Source organism: Myotis davidii, unplaced genomic scaffold (assembly GCF_000327345.1).
Source record: "Myotis davidii unplaced genomic scaffold, ASM32734v1 scaffold362, whole genome shotgun sequence".
NCBI lineage: Eukaryota > Metazoa > Chordata > Mammalia > Chiroptera > Vespertilionidae > Myotis > Myotis davidii.
In genome coordinates, this window is record NW_006297152.1 from 2,183,497 (window position 1) to 2,207,343 (window position 23,847).

General features: G+C 40.1%; 1 protein-coding gene across 1 annotated transcript in view; it reads right to left on the bottom strand.

Moving 5' to 3' along the window:
* PLA2G4A (phospholipase A2 group IVA) overlaps positions 1–23,847 on the bottom strand; it is a 127,397-nt gene that overhangs the window by 96,298 nt on the left and 7,252 nt on the right. Inside the window, exon 2 of the mRNA XM_006772938.2 lies at positions 7,088–7,190. Coding sequence (XP_006773001.1) covers positions 7,088–7,120 — 33 coding nt within the window. The 5' untranslated portion in view covers positions 7,121–7,190. The remainder of the gene's footprint in view (positions 1–7,087; positions 7,191–23,847) is intronic.

The window sequence follows — 23,847 nt, forward strand, 5'->3', positions numbered from 1 at the left end:
AGACTTTCCAACCAAGTCCTGTGCTTCTCCACATCAGATGATTATTAATAACATATACTGAGAAAGATATTGTTATTATAAAGATTCATTGAGTATAAGCCCTATGCTAGACTTTCTAGTAGATATAAATTTTCATTTAATTTTCCCCAAAACCTTATAAAATAGGTATTATTACTTACAGTTAAGGATAAGTTGTACTCGTGAAAGTGAGACTGAGTGTCTAATTTCCCAGTATCTCATAAACATTAAAAGTTAAACTTGAATTATAACCCAGTCTTGCTTGCTGTTCCCAATGTTTTACTCTTTGTATATTCCTTTACTTTCACAGAGAATAATAATACCAATACCCAATACCTTTAATCGTAAAAAAATAATACTATTTCCATTTATTAAAGTGGTATAGAAAGTTACCACCTATTCTGTCTATTGTATCTGTAGTGTATCTGAACTCTATTAATTGGGTTATTTTGTCTATCATTCAGCTCTGCATTTAAATTTGCTTTTATTTCCATCAGCCTCGATTCTGTCTTCTTAACATTATAAAATGAAATAGTATAAGGAGCAAACCAACCACCTTCTTGGTTTTTACAAGTTCATTTTGAAAACACCGTGTATCTTAAGAAAATTATTTTCAAAACAGAGGTATCAAAATCATACCAATCTCTAGGAGCTGTAAGGATTAATAAGAGAGTACTATAAAGTAAGTACAAAAGTGCTCAGTTTCAATCAATGACTATCCAAATACTTTTTTGATAATCCTTGCCATGTTCCTGGGGGCCAGTATCACATAAAATTTCAAAGTAGGATGAGCAGGGCTAGCTTCTAACCTGAATAGGAGACTTTTCATTATGTCTCAGGGATAGCGCCAAAAGAGATGATATTATTGAATCCACAACAGTGTTCCCGGGGAAACTAATGACTCAGCACAATGCTAGCTGGTAGTTGGCCAAAAGAGATGCCATATTTCAATTGAGATGTCAAATATAAGCTCAATATACTGAGTTAGTCACCAAGATTAAGCCTTGCCTTCAGGTTTTGGATTACCTTACTTTGAGGGTCTTTCTTTATCTATAATCTTTTCCAAAGACCGCAGCCCTTTTTCTTTTCAATATTACAATAACCCAGTCATTATGAAAACAGCTACTATGTTAAATTCATTCTGGAGAATTATGTTGACATCTGTAACTAAAATGATTAGACATTGGAAAAAAGAATCAGTCAATTTATACAAAATCAATTTGATGATTGTCTTAATCTGTTAAAAGAACCAGAAGAACAATTACAAAACAAATCTGATGGAGGAGAACCCTAAAAAACCACCCCCTTGTTTCAAGTTGGAAACTCCATAGACTGTACCACAGGAATAACTATAAACAGCCCTTCCATGTCTGGCAGCCCAGTTTAGTGTCATCGAGGGAGCCCAGAAAACAGCTAACCTAAAACTGGGGCTACATCTGTCCCAGATTTCTAGCTTCCTTGGAAGCCTGACAGAAGCAAATAAAATGATCTCTGAGGAATTATTTCTACAGATAATTTTTCATGATCATGTTTAGCAAAATCAAAGATAATTAGGAGCATGAGGACGCATGACTCCAAGAGAATAAACCAGCACAATTAATTAATGGGCACAAAAACAGACCCACCCAAGAAACTCCCTAGAGTTCTTGGAAATGGAAGTCGAGCTTAACTATGACCATATGGAACTGGAAACTGGTTTTAAAAAAATGGCTGAGAAAATTTTTTAAAGAACCAAATAGAAATTTAAGAACTGAAAGGTAAACTTGGTGACTTTCTAGGGCTTTCTGACCTAAGATCTGTGGTGGAGAAGCAGAAACCTGGACGTTGCTGTAAATAACTTTGGCCAAACTGGCATAGCTTAGTGGTTGAGCATCGACCTATGAACCAGGAGGTTATGGTTCAATTCCTGGCCAGGGAACATGCAGGCTCAATCCCCAGCATGGGGCATGCAGGAGGCAGCCAATCAATGATTCTCTCTCATCACTGATGTTTCTATCTCTCTCTCTCTCTCTCTTCTTCTTTAAGAAAAATATATAAAAATAAAATAAATGTGTATGCTTTGGCCTCAGGTTAGAGGCTTGGGGCAGGAATTGGCTGGTAGTAGGAAAGGTTTAAAGATGATCACTTAACTGTTCTTGTGCTCACTTTCTGGAATTTGCTAATGCTCACAAAAATTATACTATTTGCCATAAAACTCAACATTACCTTTTGTACAGTGCTGTGCTGGTGCAACAGTACTTCTATTGCCTTTATATTTTTGATTTCCCAGTAGCAGTATCTCATCTCCTGATGTCCCCCGGGAATACCTTACCTAATTAAGTTACTAAAGAATGCTTTTGTACACATAATTTATTTTTTTATAAAAGCCCTGTGAAACAGACACAGCAGGTACTAGTCATACCCTGTTTTCCTCACGCAACAGCTAAAACGCAGAGTTCAAGTGCTTATGAGCACGTAACTGAAGCCGAAACTGCCCACTGGAACACTAGCTCTTTGATTACTTACCCAGCGTTTCCCCCCACCCTCTGTTACCGTAATAATCTAGAATAATATCTTCATAATTTTTTGGTAAAATTTCCCATCATCCTACAATGACATTTTTCAGAGGCCCCTGTGTGGAAGCAGGCGGTCATTCTGGTGTATCCGAGTGTCTGTCTGTCTGATGTGAAGACAGCCTTTGTTTCTGTGGACGTGTGGACGTGGGACAGGGCCCCTAGACTGCTCATAGGTGGTGGGAAGAGGCGTGGCTTTGTTTTCTTTTCACTCCAGGAAAGTGACTCATGTTTTTAGAGTAAAACGATGGAAATTTTTATAAATATTTTATACTTTGCAATGATCTATCCTTGTAACGTGGATGTCTCTCTGGCCCCAAAGAACTTTAGTAAGTCATGGAGACACAAATAGTCTGCAAGTTGGGAAGCACTGAACTATGCCATATGGTTATCCCTCTATTTTCTACTACATTCTTTTTAAAAATATATATACTTTTATTGATTTCAGAGAGATAGAGAGAAGGAGAGAGATAGAAACATTGATGAGAGAGACACATCCTGCAGGCCGCTTGCTGGGGATCAAGCTCACAACCTGGGCCTGTGCCCTGACTGGGAATCAAACCCAGGACCTCCTGGTTCATAGGCTGATGCTCAGCCACTGAGCCACTACAACCGGGCTTCTACCACTTTCTTAAAAGCCGGTATCGCTGGGAGCAAAAGAATATGCTGGCTGAATCTGCTGCTTTAGTCCACAGGATTCTCCAGCATGTCACTGCATCACAGGCAGGACCTGGAGTCAATCCTCTGTGCCTAGAGGCAGCCAAAACTGTGTTGGCCCGTCTGGCACTGTTCATGACTAACTAGCTGGCTTAGCTTTCCCCACTTTCCTTCTTTACTAAAATTGATTTGTGCCGAGTGTGCTTGTGTATATGTTTTGAAAAGTACCATTCTGTGAAAACAACAGGGAATGTTGTCACACACAAAAATTTACATACACATAGCACACAGTTTTTTTCCCCTTACATACACAGCAAGAACAAGAAGAATGAAGAAACTTATAAGGCTCTTAGGATCTCTTCGTCTAAAAGGGCTATAAATTAAAATACTGGTTGAGTGTCCAACTCCAATGCTGGGGAAGGTGAAGAAAATGTGATAGACATGTGGTTTTCACATACTTCTCTGGAGGTTGGGGCTGAGAAAAATGAATCTGCATATAAGATACAGAAAACTTAATCACTATGAAAAAACAACAACTGAAAATGATATACCTTCATTGTTTAGATTCATTTATAGAAAAACCATAACTGTGAAAGGGAAATAGGATACTGCTTTCAAAAAACAATAGTTACCTCATTTTAAACCATCATTATATGCTTTTCACAAGGATAACACTTTAAAAAGAAGGAAAAACATAAATCAAAAGTAAAAGGATGCATATAGTAATCAAAGAAACTAGAAGGAATTATATTAACAAGATACAAAGTAAAATTAAAAACAAAGTCATTGTTAGAGATTTTTTTAAAAAGACCTTTCATAATGATAAAATATCAATTAAACAGAAATATATATAATTTAGAAGTTACATGCACTAATAAAATATATTCAAAATTCATAAAACAAAACCAAATATAAACTATATTTTTGTATATGAAACATGGATCAAAATAGATAATATACTAGTCCATAATCATTACAAACAAAAAATTATGCAGAAGAAATACATCTGGCATTATTTATAGATAACAGGGATATGTAAGCTGAAAACCCAAAAGAATCCACAAACAACTAGAATTATAAAGAAATTCAATACATTGATTGTATCAACAAAAAAATCAATTATACTTCTATATAAATACAATAACTAATCAGAAAATTAAATTTTTTAATTATCTTTAGAGTGACACTAAAACATTAACTAACAAGAAGCACATCTAAAAAAAGAAACAAAAGATTTCTCACTGAAAACTACAGTACACTACTGAGAGAATTAAAGGTAATCTAAATAACATTTGTTTTGGATTAGATTCATGGGTTGTTAATGAATTGGGAGATGTAATATTGTTATCATTGTCATCTCTCCCCTAACTGATCTATAGACTTATAACAGTAGCAATAAAAATCTCAGCAGTTGTGTGTGTGTATGTTTGTGTGTAATTAATAAATTGATTCCAAAATTTATATGAAAATGCAGAGTACTGAAAATAGCCAAGACAATCTCCAAGAAGTAAAAGTTGGAGAATTTACATAGACACATTTCAAAGCTAGAGAAATTAACATAGATTGGTACTGGGCAAACACAGATTGAATGACTAACAGAACAGAATGGAAATCAGGTCACATATATGGCTGCTTGATTTTCAGCAAAGGCACCATAGCCATTCAGTGAGGAGTTGACAGTTATCAGTGGACTAGATAAATAGCTTATAGTGTATTCAAATAATGAAATACTACTACATGGCAATGTAAAAGTGTGAAATCCTGCTACCACAAAAACATGAATGAGTCACACAGATATAATGTTCAATACCAACAGCTATAGGAAGGTCAAGAACAGCAAAATGTATCCTATATAATAAAAGCCTAATATGCTAAGTGTCCAGTCGACTGGTTAGATGTTCAACCAATCAAAGTGTAATAAGCTAATGATATGCTAAGGCCGCTCAACTGCTCGCTATGACATGCACTGACCACCAGGGGGCAGACAGTTGACCGGTCAACCAGTCACTATGATTGCACTGACCACCAGGGGGCAGACGCTCTGACCAGTAGATTAGCTTGCTACTGGGGTCCGACTGATCAGGACTGAGTGAGCCAGGCCGGACACACCCTGGAGCCCTCCCGCAGTCCCTCCCTGGCTGGCCAACCTCCCGCGTCTCTCCCTGGCCCTGATCGTGCACTGGTGGGGTCCCTCATCCTGGCCTGCACCCTCTCGCAATCTGGGACCCCTTGGGGGATGTTGGAGAGCCAGTTTGGGCCCGATCCCACAGGGGGAGCGCTGCTCAGCCAGAAGCCAGACTCATGGCTGAAAAGCACAGTGGTGGTGGCGGGAGCCCCTGCCTCAGTGCTAAGGATGTCTGACTGCCGACTTAGACCTGCTCCCCTTAGTCAGTCAGACATCCCCTGAGGGCTCCCAGACTGTGAGAGGGCACAAGCCAGGTTGAGGGACCCTACTCGAGTGCACAAATTTCATGCACCGGGCCTCTAGTCTATAACAACAGAAATCAAATATTGGTTACCTTTGTGGAGTTTGACTGAAAGGGACATGAGCAACTCTTCGGGGTACTTAAAATGTTGTGTATCTTTACCTGGATGATGGTTTCATGTGTGGAATGTTATATTTCGATATTAAAAAGTCAAATAGAAAGAGAAACTTTCAAAGAAAACTGAGAAGGAATCAACAGCAAGAAAGTGAAACAGAACAAGAGAAAACTGAGAAGACTTTCAAGAAGAGGTGAATGAGCAGCAGAGGTAGGGGTAGGGGTGGGATGGGGAAACTAAAGAGTATTGGATTCACCAAATGAGACCTTTCTGTAAAGTGGAAGAGCTGAGATCAGTTTTCAGCGATTCAAGTTGTGAACAGAGAGGAAGAAGGAGCTGCAAAGAACCCTAACACTGAGCAGGGACGGAGAAAGGATGGTAGCCAGAGAGGATGTGGGGTTAAAGAACGGTGTTTCATTTTAAGTAAAAATAAGACTGTGGATCCTTAATATCCATAACATTTATTTCTAGTCCCTATAAACCTAACTGGATCTCTAGTGTTAAATTCAGCAAAGAAATTTCTCCTCTTTTATTTAATTTTTATCAGAAGAAAAAAGGTATACTTCCAATGAAGTTTGGAAAATTACATCCTAAAATTTGAATCACTCAACTCTTTTACAAAAATAAACCATCCATAGAAAAGTTTGTTTAAATATTTCTAACTAAGGGAAAGGTTACAGAATCAATTACCTTGGAAATGGATATCAAAATATAATCTGCAATTCAATGGTTCTTTTATCTTTCAGTACCAAAATAAGCTGAGTTCAGCCCTAGAAGCGGTTTGTCAGTGGATAAAGTGTCAGCCTGCAGACTGAAGGGTCCTGGGTTCGATTCCTGTTAAGAGCATATGCCCAGGTTGCAGGCTCGATCCCCAGTAGTAGGTGTGCAAGAGGCAGCTAATCACTGATTCTCTCTCATCATTGATGTTTCTATCTCTCTCCTGCTCTCCTTTCCTCTTTGAAATCAATAAAAAATACATTTTAAAAAATAGCTCTTTTATCTTCTCCCCACCAATTCATGTGACGGATATAACATATGCAGGTTGATCATTGGTAGGTGACAACTACATTTTTTTCTTGTTCCATGAAAGTTCAATACTGTTGCAGATGTCTTGGTATTTTTTCCCTCTGAGTACTTCTTTTTAGAGAAACTTACAGTGATGAAAAGAACTGGGCTAGTTTTATCTTAATCTGTAGCCTATCTGTTCCACATTAAGTTCATTAAAAAGAAAAATGCAGGGTTTGTCATAGAGTTTTACTTTACAATCAACACCAGCAATATTCAGTCCCAGAAGTATATATAAACAGCAAATGACTTACTATAATGTGCTGATAAGGATCTATAAACGACATTCTGGTTTCAACTACAGGAAATCTCTTCACACTTCAAAGGCCTTCGCTGGCACTCAAGCTTCGTTACAACCTACAAAATAAACAATCATTGTTAAGCTTCCTCTTGGATGTAGTTCCAAGACTGGAATGATGATGGGTATGAACCTTAGCACAGAAAAGGCTACCCAAGGGGACCAGATAGACTGAGTCCCCTAATTGTTTATAAGAGTTGGTTTACACATAGAACTTCGGGAAAGGACAAACATTATTTTGATAGTACTGTTTAATTTCCATATTTATTTGTTCAAATTTATTCTGTGAGTAATTATTAAGAAACTCTAGGGTTTTTTTGAATTTTCCAAGTGTTTTATGAGAAATTCATTGAAATTACGGAAAATGCAAATTATTTCTCGTACTGTTTATAACGAAAAAAGCCACATGCCATTGTTTGCTTGCTCATCTGGGTCAGTATTATGCAAATTCATGATAAGAAAGGAATATTTTTTCACCATAGCTACTTGTTAAGAATTTAAAAAATATATTCATGCTGAATTTCAACTTTAGTGGTGACATGTTAAAAGAAAGATTTGTTCATTCTAAGGAACCAGTTTAATTTGGGAGCAGTTAAGTAAGAGATATTGTAATGGAAAAAAAAAACTCTCGATACTTTTTCTTCTACAATTATTATCCTCCCCCATTATCAGCATCCCCTAAGAGAGTGCTACTTTTGTCACAACTGATGAACCTATATGGGCAAATAATCATCCAAAGTGTATAGTTTACCTTAGGATTCACTCGGTGTTGTACATTCTATGAGTTTTGACAAATGTATAATGGCATGTATCCATTATTATAGTATCATAAAAGTATTTTCACTGCCCTAAAAATCCTCTGTGCTCTTCCTATTCATCCTTCCCTGCCTCTGCCCCCAATCTCTGGCAACCACCCACCTTTCTACTGTGTCCATAGTTTCATCATTTCCAAAATGTCATACAATTGGAATTATACAGTGTATAGATAGCATTTTCAGATTACCTCCTTCCACTTAGTAATATGCATTTTAAGTTTTCTCCCTGTCTTTTTATGGCTTGAAAACTCACTTATTTTTAACTTATTCCATTTCTACATGTACACAGTGTATTTATCCATTCACCTACTGAAGGACATCTTGGTTGCTACAAAATTTTGGTGATTGTGAATAAAGCTGCTAGAAACATTTGTGTGCAAGATTTTGTGTGGAGATAGTTTTCAACTACTTTGGTAAATATGAAGGAGCATGATTACTGAACTGTATGATAAGAGTATGTTTAGTTTTATAAAAAAAAAACAAACTGCCAAACTGTCCTCCAAAGTGGCTGTACCATGTTGAATTCCCATCAGCAATGAATGAGAGTCCCTGTTGCTCCACATTCTCACCAGCATTGGATATTGTCAATGTTCTGGATTTTTGGCCATTTTAATAGGTGTATAGTAGTATCTCATTGTTATTTTAATTTCCACTCCCTGATGACATATGATGTGGAGCACCTTTTTACATGCTTATTTGCCACCTGTAATATCTTCTTTGTTGGGGTTTCAAAATCTTTGTTCACTGAAGCAGCATTATTTGGTGAAAACACCACTGGATATGGGATCAGAAAGACCTTGATTCAAACTCTAGTTTCACATTCTATAAGACCGAGGTTACTCTACCATCAATGTGACTATCACTATCTTAAAAATTGTAGTAAGGACTAATGAGTTCATTACTGTGCAAGGCACCTGTCCAACCATAGATACTAAATGCATTTTAGCTTCCATTTTCTGATCAAGATTGCAGGGACTGACCACTAATAACTACACATTTACTTTGAAAGATGTACTGTCTGTTGTAATTCCTGTTGTGACTGGAATCTTAATTTCAGGTAGGCACTGGCAATGCAATAGTGCATAGGCATAGCTTCTGCCTTCAAAAGCATAATAAGGTAATCTAGGCATGGCATTAAAGGCAGTCTAGAATGGTTTCCATGCTCACACATTGCTAAAAGTAATACCACTTTCAATGATTAATGTTTAGAGTTGGAAAGGAATCTTGGTACCTACTCCTCTGTGAAAACAGTTTCAATGATTTCCTATTCCTTTACTACAAAATCAGAAATCCTTAACATGGCCTACAACTGTGGCTTTCATATCTATTTACTACAAACCAAAACTTTTTATATCACAATATAATACACAAATATAATATATATATTATATACAATATATAATATATATTATATAATACACAAATATTATATATGTGTGTGTCTGTGTGTATATACATTTTTGGGATATATATATACACATATATATAGCTATATATAGATATATATACATACACACACACATACATACACACATATATATATAAACACGTATATAAATAAAATATGGAAATGTTCTGATTTACTAAGAACAATGTACCCTGCTTTTGGATCTATTTCATTTGTGTACATCTAGTAGCAGCCCACTAAATTGATTTCATGATCCACTAGTAGAAGTTTGAAAATATTGGCCTAAAAGACTTCAAGATTGGATTTCTATCTACTTCCCCTGCCTTATCCCCAACTCTCCTCTTTTCTTTCAGTGTGGCAGCTATACTGTTTTCTCTCGTTTATTCAAATGTGTCATACTCTCTTCCACTCAGGACTGTAACCTACTTCTTCCATCTATCCATTTACTCAACAAATATTTAAGACATAACTACTGTTCGGTCAAGCATTCCAGGGTCTGGAGAGGCAAACATGAATGAATCAGATACATTTCCTTTTCCTTTGGAACTTACATTTCTAATGGGCAGTCAGAAAACAACTAATCCAAGAAGTGTCTGAACTATTAGAAATAAAGATGTATGAAATGGTGGGAACAAGCAAAAAAGCAGAACTAGAGAGTAACCTGAGGCCTGAGATCTGAAATGGAGCTGGCCACAGAGGGTGGAGAGGGAGTGGGTTTAGAATATAGTGTTCCCAACAGGCCTTTTGAGGAATTGAGAGAAGAGGAGTGGCTGGTGAATGGTCAGCAAAAGCAAATGCAGCTTCTGATGACGTTGGAAATATAGGTGGGACAGATCATGTAGGGCCTTGCAGGCAACTATTGTTCACCTAAATAAAGCTCATGCTTCAGGACTCAGCTTAAATGCCACTTGCACAGAGAAGCCTTCCATGACCTGCAGGGTAGGTGTGGTCTGCCTGTTACTGGCTCCATTTGCACTTTGCAATTCTTCACGCCTTTCATTCCACTTACACATTGCCTGCCTTTCCTAAAGAACTAAAGATGCATAAAGTCAGGACCTCATTTATCTTGTTCCTACAGTTTTCCCCAGTGTCTACTGAAGTGCCTAAATTATAGTAGCTTCAGGATAGGTATTTGTTGTATGGATGGATAGATAAATGGATAAATATTAATCCATATAGGCTTATATATGAAGGAAATTCATATAATAGTACTGGCATTCTAATTTGATGTCTGTCTTATTCACTCCCAACTATTCTTAATATCAAAGAATGTTAAATACCAATCTCTAATTAAAAACATAAAAAGCAGACCAAGTGAAATACCAGAAGGGATGAGACCAGTAATCAAAATGTTTAGAGGAAATGTGTTGCTGGTGCCCAAAGTTTGCTGGCAGCGACTTTGTCTTCTCATTTCCAACAATTCCAGCATAACTACTGGATTCGCATCCTCACTGTAACCACTAATATAACTACTGTACCTTGCAGCAAGACCTGGACAGATGCTACCCCAATATTAAAGCCCAAAGCAGAAAATATCATTAGGACAGCTAACTGTCCAGGTCTACTAGGTTAGAAACTACATGATCGATATTAAGCAAACATGATTCATGACACTGAATCTTAGATAAACTCTCTTTTTTTCTTTAAATGCATCCAGGGCTAGCACTTTTCCTACCTTGCTAAAACCTCAGTCAGCCTCAGAACTTTTCTGTTAACAATTATGTTGTATACATACACACACTCACACACACACACTCACACACACACTCACACACACACACTCACATAGCTATAGGTATAGGTATAAATACATAATATATAGATATATAAAAATGAATTCAGATATTAAAATACTGGGCCTATGTATTCATCCAAAATTAAGTTTGATTTAGAATTGAAGTTGTTTTTCTTCCCCAAGCTAGAGCCTATCGTCCTATAGGGAAAGGGAGGTCATTGATTTCTCAATTCCTCCTCACCCACCTTCTAAGCTTGATAGCTCTGGTTTTTAACCCTTCATGGTTAGAGAATGTTGAAGGGAAAAATAAAGTTATTACTTCACTGTACTATTTATAAGCTAGCTTTCTGACCTCTGAGCCTGGTGCATGTTAAGGCTGATTCTCTCATGGACGTTTTGCGCATTTTTCTGAGATCTCTTCCCCTGTATTATTTGCCATGTACCAATACATCTAGATTCTAGCTGGGGTTCTGTACTTTCCTTTATAGCCCCAAAGCATCCTGCAGTCCACTTCCACAGGTCTTAACAGTAGTTACAAAATAGTCATGGGGATGTAACCTACAGCATAGGGGATATAGTCAATAATATGGTAATAACTATGTATGGTGCCAGGTGAGCACTACACTTACCGGGGAGATCACTTCATATCCTATATAATAAAAGGCTAACATGCAAATACACAGTGGAACAGCTGGAACAACTGAACAACCAGTTGCTATGATGTGCGCTGACCACCAGGGAGCGTGTGGAACATGGCAGGTGTTGGTTGTGGCGGAATGGTGGAGCAGGTGAGCGAGGGCGCCAGATCAATGCAGGGTGTTGGTCACTGTCATTGGGGCAAGCCTCTGGTGGTTACTGAAAATTCTTTGCTCCTGCATACCGTAGTCCCACCCAGCACTAGCACCTGCTGCCGGCACCGGAGCCACTGCTCACACCCACTGCCAGCACTGGCCTTGTTTGCACCTGCTGCCAGTGCCCGGCGCTGGTCCCAGTCACTCGGCACCATCAGTGGGTGCAAGCGGTGGCTGCCAGCCCTGATCACCCCTGAGGGCTTCTCCACCTCCCCTTACTCCTGAGGAGCAATCAGGGCAGCAGCCGCCGCTAGCACCCGCTGCAGATACTGGCCCCAATTGCTCCATGCTGTCAGCGAATGTGAGCAGGGCCGGTGCCATCAGTGCATGGGAGCAGTGGTGGTGGGACCAGGGCTGCCGGCAGACAGGGGTCCGGGGGTTGCAGCAGGAGGGGCTGAGCGGGGGCGCGGAGGATGGGCCAAGCCCTGCCCCTGTGCTCACCCCAGCCTCGCAGGCCACAGTTCCTTTCAAGGTGCACAAATTCGTGCACTGGGTCCCTAGTATTACATAAATATCGAACCACTATGCTGTACACCTGAAACTAATATAAAATAATATTGACTATCAATTGTAATTGAAAAATTAAAAAAATAATACAGATATATTCATATATAGAGAATTTTCATTCCACAGTCATGTTTGAAAGAAGTAACAAAGCGGTCATATTGGCTAAAGTTCACTTTCTTCAGGATAATCATTGGTCCTGATTGTCAGACAATGACGGCCTTTTCAATTCCAGTTACAAATAGGCACCCATTCATCCTTTTTCCCTCCTAATCTGTTAATAGTAACAGCAGATATTTTAGGTTTCTATGGAATTAAGACATTTCTGTCAAGCTAGCCACATTAAATAAAGAAAATGCTTTTTCCCCACAATTAGCTCAGTCCTGGAAACCTTATTACAACAAGGTTGCACAACCACTCTCATGAATGCTGATAAAACAGTAGTTTTGGGTTTTTTTTTGTTTTTTATAACTGAGCTGAATAACTATTCTTGGTGAGTGTACAATCTTTTAAGTCTGAAGCAAGAATTTTATGGTTCCTTTTTCTTTTTTTTACTTTTTTTTTTTTTTTGCTGTCCTGTAATTAGAAACTTCCTGAACACTAATGAGAGGGAAGTTTGGATACGTTTTTCAACACACGCTTGACCATGCAATGCAACTATTGGCTCTCAATGAATGCTTAACAATGTGTGGTCTGTCCCAAACCCCTTTAGTCATGTTGTCAGGGCAAGATGGGGAAAAGTGAACCAGAGCCAGAAGCACAGATGGAGGGTTTCATCAACTCTCCTTCCCTGCAGAGGGTGATAGGACAACAGGAAGAGAAGGGGCTATTATTAGATTGTGGTATCTGGAGGAAAGGGTCCCTTTCTCATTCCCTCCCTTTCATTGTGTAACAGACCAGAGGAGGTAATGAGAGGTTCAGCCCTGACGTGGTGGCAGGCTCCTCTCCTGGAGCCAGACTGAGTGAAGTCCAAGCCTATCTCCTCCTTTCTGGGCCTGTGTGATCCTGATCCTCAGCTTCCTTATCTGTAAAATGGGGAAATGACCCCCACACTTCAGAGAGACAGTGGAAGGATGAAATGAGAAAATGTATGTCAATCATCAAGCCTAGTACCTAGTAGGTCATAAATACATCAAAGTATCATCCTATATAATAAAAGGCTAATATGCTAATCAACCAAATGGTGGAACGACCGGTTGCTATGACATGCACTGACCACCAGGGGGCAGACGTTCAATGAAGGAGCTGCCCCCTGGTGGTCACTGTGGTCCCACAGGGGTAGTGCCACTCAGCCAGAAGCTGGGCTTACGGCTGGTGAGTGCAGTGGTGGTGGCAGGAGCCTCTCCCACCTCTGTGGTAGCGCTAAGGATGTCCGACTGACAGCTTAAGGGAGCGGGCCTTAAGCCATCAGTCAGACATCCCCCATCCTCTGAGGACTCCTGAACTGTGAGAGGGCACAGGCCAGGCTGAGGGAACCCCCCACCCCCGAGTGTATGAATTTTGTGCACTGGGCCTCTAGTTTATATATATAAAAGCCTAAGCAACCATCCAACCGTTCTCCCAGTAGCTATGACGTGCAATGACCACCAGGGGGCAGATGTTCCAACCAATAGAGGAGGGAGAACGGAATCTGCTGTGGGTTAGGTTGCTGCTGGGGCACTGTTGGCCCCAAATCTGCTTCACCCGCACCCCAGACCCAGAGAGAAGGGAGGAGGGAGGAGGGAGGAGGGAGCCTGATTCCTTGCAGAATTGGCTGTGGGTTAGGTTGCTGCTTCCTCACAGAATTGACCGTGGGTTACGTTGCTGCTGGGGGGAGGGTGTGAAGAGATGAACCAAAGATCTTATATGCATACTAGAGGCCCAGTGCACGAATTCATGCACTGGTGGTGTCCCTCAGCCTGGCCTGCGGGATTGGGCTGAAATCAGCTCTCCAACATCCCTGAGGGGTCCCGGATTGCAAGAGGACACAGGCCAGGCCAAGGGACCCCACTGGTGCACGAATCTGTGCACCACACCTCTAGTTTGTTAATATTATTGTTGTTTATGAAACTGATGCTTTCCCCCAAACTGCCTCAACTTCCTCAGAATTATTTGGCTCTTTGGAGATTTCTAACAAAATCAAGTAGGCAAATTTGTTGAGAATTCTTTTATAATGACTTTTTCATATTTGACTATGTCTTTTCATAGAGATATAAAAAATTGCTGTTTCTGCTCCATTAAAATTTTTTAAATAAAGAATATTAGGCCTCTGACTTGTCTGCTTCCAAATTCAAAGCTTTCTCTACAGAGAGATATTTAGGGGAGTGCATTATTGCATCCATCATCATCTTTTTTAATATTAATATATAGCTACTATGGTATCACTAAAGTTGTAAACTCTTAAATTATTTTGCTGGTACTATTTTTAGAAACCTAGGTTAAGCAAAGAGTTTGATATCACTAACAGGCACAGAAAAATTAAGAAACAACAGGAATTAAAGTAAATAAATGAGCTGCTTGATATGAAAAATGTCTCTCAAGTTACACTCTCAGTTTAGTATGGAAAGCCTGTTAAGAGAGCTCTCCTGTACCCAAGGCAATCTAAAAGTGAAGGAACCCATTAATTAGGTCTGTTTCATAAGCCAGGCACCCAGCAGCATAGAACCTGTCTCCTGTGTCCCACAGATGCCTGGTCCTTATGGCTGATGTCCTCGCTATTCTTGGTGAATGGACTTTTTCTGCTCCATAATTATTTCTTAGTCTCAAAGTTGTATTATTGAAAGTTCATTATTTAGACAGACAAATATATATGGATTATCTACCAGAGTTTGGGAAAGGGGAAACATTTAGCTGGTTTAAAATGGAAAAGGCCCACCTTAACTGGTTTGGCTCAGTGGATAGATCAGTGGTTCTCAACCTGTGGGTCGTGACCCCTTTGGGGGTCGAAAGACCCTTTCACAGGGGTCGCCTAGACCATCGGAATACACATATATAATTACATATTGTAATTACATATTGTAATATGGATAATTACAATTACATATTGTAATATGTATAATTACATATTGTTTTTGTGATTAATCAGTGGATAAAGCGTCGGCCTGCGGACTCCAGGGTCCCAGGTTCGATTCCAGTCAAGGGCATATACCTTGGTTGCGAGCACATCCCCAGTAGGGAGTGTGCAGGAGGCAGCTGATCGATGTTTCTCTCTCATCGATGTTTCTAACTCTCTATCCCTCTCCCTTCCTCTCTGTAAAAAAAATCAATAAAATATATATTTTTTTTAAATGGAAAAGGCCCTATAGGAAAGGTAAGTAACTAAGCTGATATTTGAAGCCATGAATGGGCTTAGCTGTACAGAAAGGGAAAGTGGGGAAGATTTCCTCCCCACTCTGGAAAGGCCAGAAGCAGGAAGCAGCAGCCACACTGGAGGCTCCATCCCACTGCACTCTCTTACTAGTGCTGCCCCTGTCCCCCCCTCTACCCCACCACCCCCCGCACACACATTCTCTAGAGCAGTGGTTCTCAACCTTTCTAATGCCACGACCCTTTAATACAGTTCCTCATGTTGTGGTGACCCCCAACCATAAAATTATTTTCGTTGCTACTTCATAACTGTAATGTTGCTACTGTTATGAATCGTAATGTAAATATCTGATATGCTATATGTGTTTTCCGATGATCGCGACCCACAGGTCGAGAACCGCTGCTCTATAGGATAGTCTCTGCCTGTCCATCAGGGTTCCCTGTAATACACTCACTCTCAGAAGTAAACCGTCTTTTAACCTGTCTACTGGGTTAAGACCCCTGTATTTCTCCTTGATGTCTCCAACCACAATGTTATAGACTATATTACCATCATGTGGAGTGCATGTCTGCAACATGAAGGGAGTCTGTTTCTCTCTCCCTGTATTCCTATTGGGTCCTGATGTGATCATGCAATGACTATTGATTGAAGGATGAATGAACAAACTTGGGAATTTGTACGGTGTTGTGGAGAAAATGGCCAGACTGTAGATGAGGTCTTGTTGTTGAGAAATCATCAAGGGGAGGTACAGCCCATTTGTAGAACCTGGAATGACAAACTGGAAGATACCTTAGCAATTGCTAAATTGTTTTAAAAGTTCGACCCGGCCAGCGTGGCTCAGCGGTTGAGTGTTGACCTATGAACCAGGAGGTCAGGGTTCGATTCCTGGTCAGGGCATATGCCTGGGTTGCAGGCTTGATCCCCAGTGTGGGGTGTGCAGGAGGCAGCCAACCAATGATTCTCTCTCATCATTGATGTTTCTGTCTCTCTCTCCCTCTCCCTTCCTCTCTGAAATCAATAAAAATATATTTAAAAGTAAATAAATAAAAGTTCATACTTATTCAACATTTCCAAGGTGCCAGGTACTGTGCTAAGGGATTTATATACACCATCTCACTTCATCTTTGTAACAACAAAGGGATTACTATAGAAATTTTAGAGATTAAAGACTTAACCTTTAGGAAGGTTAAGTAATTTGTCAATTGACAGCTCAGACTGAGGCAGACAGTGCCCTTAGCCACACTCTAAAGAGAATGCTCTCTCCCAGGAAGACTAAGAAACTTTCCCAGGTCATCTGTGTGGACAGGTGCTGAGCCGGCCCTGGCATCCTGACACTCGGCCTTGTACCAAATTCTTTCTTTCTATATCGTTCTGCCACGCTACCCTCAAGGACAAGAGGGATTTCGAGACATTATACAATATGCAAGAATGTTAAGAGTCTTAGCAGAGAGACAGCACAATGGAAAGGGTGCTTTGTATTAGTTTGCTGAGGCTGCCAAAATAAAATCCTACAGACTAGGATCAGTGATGGCCAACCTATGACACGCGTGTCAGAGGTGACACACGAACTCATTTTTTTGGTTGATTTTTCTTTGTTAAATGGCATTTAAATATATAAAATAAATATCAAAAATATAAGTCTTTGTTTTACTATGGTTGCAAATATCAAAAAATTTCTATATGTGACACGGCACCAGAGTTAAGTTAGGGTTTTTCAAAAAGCTGACACAGCGAGCTCAAAAGGTTCGCCATCACTGGACTAGGTAGTTTCAAGCAACAGAAACTTTCACAGCTCCAGGGCCTGGAAATCTAAGACCAAAGTGTCTGCAGATTTGGTTTCCTCTGAGGCCTCTTTCATTGGCTTACACGTGGCCACCTTCTCCCTGTGTCCTCACATGGTCTTTCCCCTGTGCCCACACATCATGCTGTCTGCTGTGTATCCCAATTTCCTCTTCTTAGGAGGGCACCAGTGGGCTTGGTTTAGGGCTCATCCTAAGGTCCTAACTCTATCACCTCTTTTAAGGCTCTACCTCCAAATGCAGTCACTGGTGGTGGAGATGGGGTGGGTTGCGGCTTCAACTCATGAATGGGGCGGCGGGGACAGAGGATGGGGACACAATTCAGTCTGTAACACACTGATAATATAAACAGAGCATTTAAACAAAGAAGCATACAATTGTTAACGGAGAAAAGTCCTGTTTGGGGAGGGAGGGACACACCAGCCAGAGAGGCCTAGGTGTGATATCACATGCTCCTAAACTAGGACTGTAGAGTTGAGCCTAATCCAGGTGAACCTATTTTACAGGCTAGGACACTGCTGGCCTGGCTCACAGCTACATTATGAACAAAGCAAGAATGTCTCCTGGCCAGTGAAAGGGCGAGGACTATGCCCTCCATCTTACCCTGGGTACTTCTTTAAACTAACCAATGACAATCAAGGGAAGTGCGCGCCATAGATACGCACATCCTGTGTAATGAGATACCGACTTGCGCCTGGCCAATTGGCAGGGCCCACAGCCCTCTCTCCTCCCCTTACTATAAAACCTCTCTCCACACAGAGTTCTTACTCTTTGCCACTTGCTGCTGTGCCAGTAAGGAGGTAGGGGAGCCAAACCCGGGTTTGAATAAAAGACTCTCTGCTTTTGCATCGGACTCGGCTGGCTCCCTGGTGTGGTCTCTTGGGGATCCTGAAATCTGGGCATAACAGCCAGAAGCCAGTTTCCTAATTTTCTTTCCTCGATTTATTGTTATTCTCTCTGATTTGTTGTTATTTTCCATTGTTTCACCTCTTGGCGGCCACAAACAAGCAGCCATTTAGGCTATAGTGCAAGTCACACAATTTTGGAACTAGAAGAAAATCTTCATAATTGCCACCTAGACAGAACTTCAGTGTGCAAGTGTGTGCCTGGGGCCTAAAGATGTAAACAAATATATCCAAGCCCACCCAGTTAGGGAAACCGCTTTCTTTATTTTTTTCAATTACACTTTACTTTCATGATTATTCTGTGTGAGTTTCAGATGTACAGCACACTGGTTAGACAATCATGTACTTTACAGAGTGTGGCATCTAAAGAACAAAATAAACAAAATAGAAACAGACTCAAAGATACAGAGAACAGACTGATGGTTAACAGAGGGGAGGCGGGGTTGGAGGGCTAAGTGCAAAAGGTGAAGGGATTAAGTGTACATTGCTAGTTACGGAATAATCTCAGAGATGGAAATTACAGCCTAGGGAGGATAGTCAATAACATCGTGTTAACTATGTATGGGGCCAGGTGGGTGCTGGGAATATCGGGGGTGGGGAGGGGATGGCTGAACACATCTCTTCACTCTCACCCAGCTATTCTTTGTAAGCTACCAGCAACCCACCCACTTCTCGAATAAAAGGAAACATAGCCAAAATGAAACAGAACATATAGGTAAATTTTAATTTGACCCAAATTTTAAGTTTCAAGTTATTGTTTGTTGATAAGCTCAAGATATGAATTTGAGGGAAGTGAATAACTGAATTTATCTCTATAATTCATCAAATAAAGCTTTAAAAGAATCATTTTCATCGTTTATACTTCTCTAGATTTGAATCATAGATATCCGATGTTTACTTACAAACACTAAGTGGATGGTTTCCAAAATTCCTCTTCCCACTCAAAACATTATGGAGTAATATCCCATCGACAAGTGTAAACTATATTATGTTCATTTTCAGAAAATGAATAACATTTCACCTTCTACCTAAAAGAAACTGCTAATGGTGACGTACTGGGTGTTAACACTTTTTAAATATATCTAACAATGTGGCACAAAAGGCTAAGAAAAGGGGTGTATTTTGAGAAGCACATTATTTCTACAGCTCGCTCTCTCTCTCTCTCTAAGGGGTGTATTTTGAGAAGCACATTATTTCTACAGCGCTCTCTCTCTCTCTCTCTCTCTCTCTCTCTCTCTCTCTCTCTCTCTCCAGACCAGACAGTTCAAAATATTCTCCCCTGGGGCGCATTTGTGTTTTGTTGAGGCTTCCACTCCCTCCTTAATTGCTGCCTTTTTGCATGACGTACTGGAGATTGCCACAACAGGAAAAGCCATATATTTTTTTCTAAAGTAAACAGTCCTGGGAAAACCCCCAAGAAAATGGTCATACTGGCTTTAATGTTTCATGAGCGTGAGGCTGCTCTTGTAGTTAAAGTAGGAATGTTGACTATGGTCTTGAAGCAGAGAAAATGGACAGGAAATATGGCAGGAATGGTAGAATATCAGCAAAGCCATATACTTGCCCACCTCAGGTGTTAACTGTGAAGTTCAACTAGACCAGCATTCTGCAGTACTGGAGTGGGAAGTCTGTAACAGGAGTCAAGGTCACCATTCCTTTGTCAGGGGATAAGAAGGTTTGAAGTACGATTCCAGATACTGTGAATGGCAGTTCACTTTTGAAATGCAGAGGAAACCCAGTCTTTTGCAGGATTAAGAGCTCCTGCAAAATAGAAAGTATTTCCTTCCTCCTCTCCCTCCCTCCCTCCCTCCCTCCCTCCCTCCCTCCCTCCCTCCCTCCCTCCCTCCCTCCCTCCCTCCCTCCCTCCCTCCCTCCCTCCCTCCCTCCCTCCCTCCCTCCCTCCCTCCCTCCCTCCCTCCCTCCCTCCCTCCCTCCCTCCCTCCCTCCCTCCCTCCCTCCCTCCCTCCCTCCCTCCCTCCCTCCCTCCCTCCCTCCCTCCCTCCCTCCCTCCCTCCCTCCCTCCCTCCCCCTTCTCTCTCTCTCTCTCTTTTTTCTTTCTTCTTTTTCTTCCAACCTCCCACTCTAGAAGAACTCAGCCATTCTAGCTTATCTGGGTTTGCTCCTAGCATTTTAACACAACTGGAGAAAAGCCACATAACCTGGCATTTTTAGGTTGACATTCTCTAAACTCAAGAGGCTCTCAACACTAACCAGCATCATTCCAACTTTTTCTAGCGAACTTGCATTCCCACTCTAGAAAATGTCTTTCTTCTGCCCCTAAAGCAGCGGTTCTCAACCTGTGGATCGCGACCCCTTTGACTGTCGAATGGCCCTTTCACAGGGGTTGCCTAAGACCATCCTGCATATCAGATATTTACATGACGATTCATAACACTAGCAAAATTACAGTTATGAAGTAGCAACGAAAATAATTTTATGGTTGGGGGACACGACATGAGGAACTGTATTTAAAGGGCCAGAAGGTTGAGAACCACTGCCAAGTCTCTCCCTCCAACCCGCTCCAACCCACTTTTAGCTGATGACCTCATCTCCCTTCTCTGAGAAAACAGAAGGTACCAGAGGGAAGTTTCTCATCTTCCCACCGCCAGATCTGCAAACTCCTCTACACGTACACAACGTAGGCAGTTCCTCCTCCTGATACCGACCTGGCCCCACATGTTGTCTCTCTCTGGCTGAAAAATCCCTCTCTCCTCAAGTACTTCACTCTCATATCCATGACTTTTTTTTCCCCTGAATCATCAAACTTTAGTTTTTACTGCATAATCTGATCCGCAAACCTGTTAGTCTCCCTCTACTCCATATTCCTTTGCCCTCCATGTCTCCATTTTTATGCTGTTTCACTGACAGATATCTGGGAAGGGCCATTTGCTCAAACTGTATCCAATATCCTCCAGCCCTCATTTCCCATCCACTTACCATCTCACTTCCACTTCCTTCTCATCCTATTCTGTCCACTGAAGCTGTTCTTAATCCAGATCTCAAATGACGTCCAAGTTTTCAAATGTAGCCGTCACTTTTCTACCCTCTGCTTCTCTGGAACCACTTTCCATCCTTTTCTTCCAATCCCTAGTTTTCCATCTGATTTCTTGGTCACTTCTTTGCAGGTTTATTTGCAAATGCTGTCCTCTGTCTGGAGCCCCCACCTTGAGCCACACCTGTTCTCGCTCCCTTCACCTCTCACGCATGGCTTCTCATCCCTCACATCTTGGCTTAACTTTTACCTCTCAGCAAAACTTTCCCACTCTTCACCTTCCCAGTTATTTTCTACTATTGAAGTCCATTTGCTTCCTTTATTATCTGTTTATTGTTTGCTTAATTACTGTCTCTCTCCTCCAAGAGGGAATTAACCACTGTACTTGCTTTATTCACCCAGGTATGCCCTAAATGTAACACAATGCCTAGCATGTGCTTAGTTTTCATTAAAACTTACTGAATTGGAGAAGGAATAAATGCACAAAGCCCAGTGATCAATAATTCCTGGTTGATATTAGCATCTACATTTTTTCACCCGAAAGGTAAAATAATTCTTAAGTGAAAAAGAGAACAGGCTATCTAAATTTCTTCTTTTTTTAAGTATTAAAAAGATACATTTCTCTTACTATTATCCTAGCTATACTATATATATAAGTCAAATAGTATTTAGAATTTATTTCCCCCCCCCGAATATTGTAATTTTTATGAGAGTTATTTTCATTGTGACAATAGTTCATAAGGTATTAGTCAACCAAGTTAATTTGTCAATCTAAAATATCATTTAAATACTAAGAATTTCAACGAATTCTAAATGAGTCTCAAAAAATTAAGTGCCCAGTAGCTGACTAGAAGTAAACATCTTACTATTTTATAATTAAATCTTTCATTAACCAAGAAATCTCTTTAATTTAGAATGTTTGCTATGAGAAATATTCCTAAAATACATGCTAGTAACATCTTCTCCTAAGAATCAAGGCTATGACAATACTTTAAATAATTATCTGCACATAAATTACCATTGTGTATTAAAAGTAGTGACTTAGAATACTGTGCCATGAACTATGGAAATGCCTTAGGTGTTATGTCTTTGAGATATAAATTCATGACCTCAATCAATTTTAAATTCTTGTGCTTGTTCTTCATGACAGTTGAATAGAAAGAAAGTTGATACCTGTTTGAGGTTTGTGGTAGATATCACAAGGGACTGATGGCTATTATGAAATCTTAATCATAGATGCTGGCAGGATGTCCTCATAACTGCATATATCTTTAGGCACTTTCCCCCAACTTGCTTTTCTAGAAATTCTTACACAATTGCTCTAAATTATTTTTCTCAATACTTTCATAATATTATATGAAACACTGCATGTAAAAAACCAACAAAATAGATTACCCTTTTTTAAAAATAAACTGAAAAATGAGAGCCTGAAGAAAAGCTGAAGACACCATTTATCTGCCCTCAGATTATCCCAGGAGGACAATGTCTCTTCTACAATTACAGACCCAAGAATTCAGCAAGAATACCTCCTTCCACAAGGGGCCCAACATCCCAGCTCATTGCCTACAGACTGAACTCAACTTGCTTATCTTGTTAAAGCTGTGGATATGCAAGTTTAGGGCAAAGAGGAAGTTTGTCAATTTACTGACTGAAACTCAGAAGCCATTTGCTGACCTAATGTTTCTAGTGGCTCAGTTGCATCTAGCACTCAAACTTGATCTTCTATGTGTTATTTATTATGAAGTTATACACATGTATAATAAACAATTTTACAACTAATGTAAGTTTTAATCCTGAAAAGGAATGTCTAGTTTACCAGAAGCTACTGAATTGTTCAGAAAGGTAAAATAATTTTTTTCTATAACTGACTAATCCAAGATCAGAGCAATCACTTTTATACAAATGCTTTCTGCCAACTTTCAGGGTTAATAAAAAGAGCCAAAAAGAGTCCTAGGCTCTTCAGGTTATACTTAGAATATTCTAAGAGAATGCTCTAATCCAAACGGGAAACAAAGCCTCTAGTAAAATGAGCACTTCGTATATAACTCATAATATGTCTATTTTGTATTTTTAGATAAAATGTTACACACTTTATCTTTTTTTACAATATATTTTTATTGATTTCAAAGAGGAAGGGAACGGGGAAGAGAGCAATATCAATGATGAGAGAGAAGCATCAATTGGTTGCCTCCTGCACACCCCTTATAGGGGATTGAGCCCACAACCTGAGCATATGTGCCCTAATGGAAAATCGAACCATGACCTCCTGGTTCAAACCATGACCTCCTGGTTCAAACCATGACCTCCTGATTCATAGGTGACCTCCTGGTTCATAAATTGATGTTCAACCACTGAGCCACACTGACCAGGCTACTTTATCTTCTTAAAGTGGTGTATCCTCTTTATCTAATAAAAGAGAAA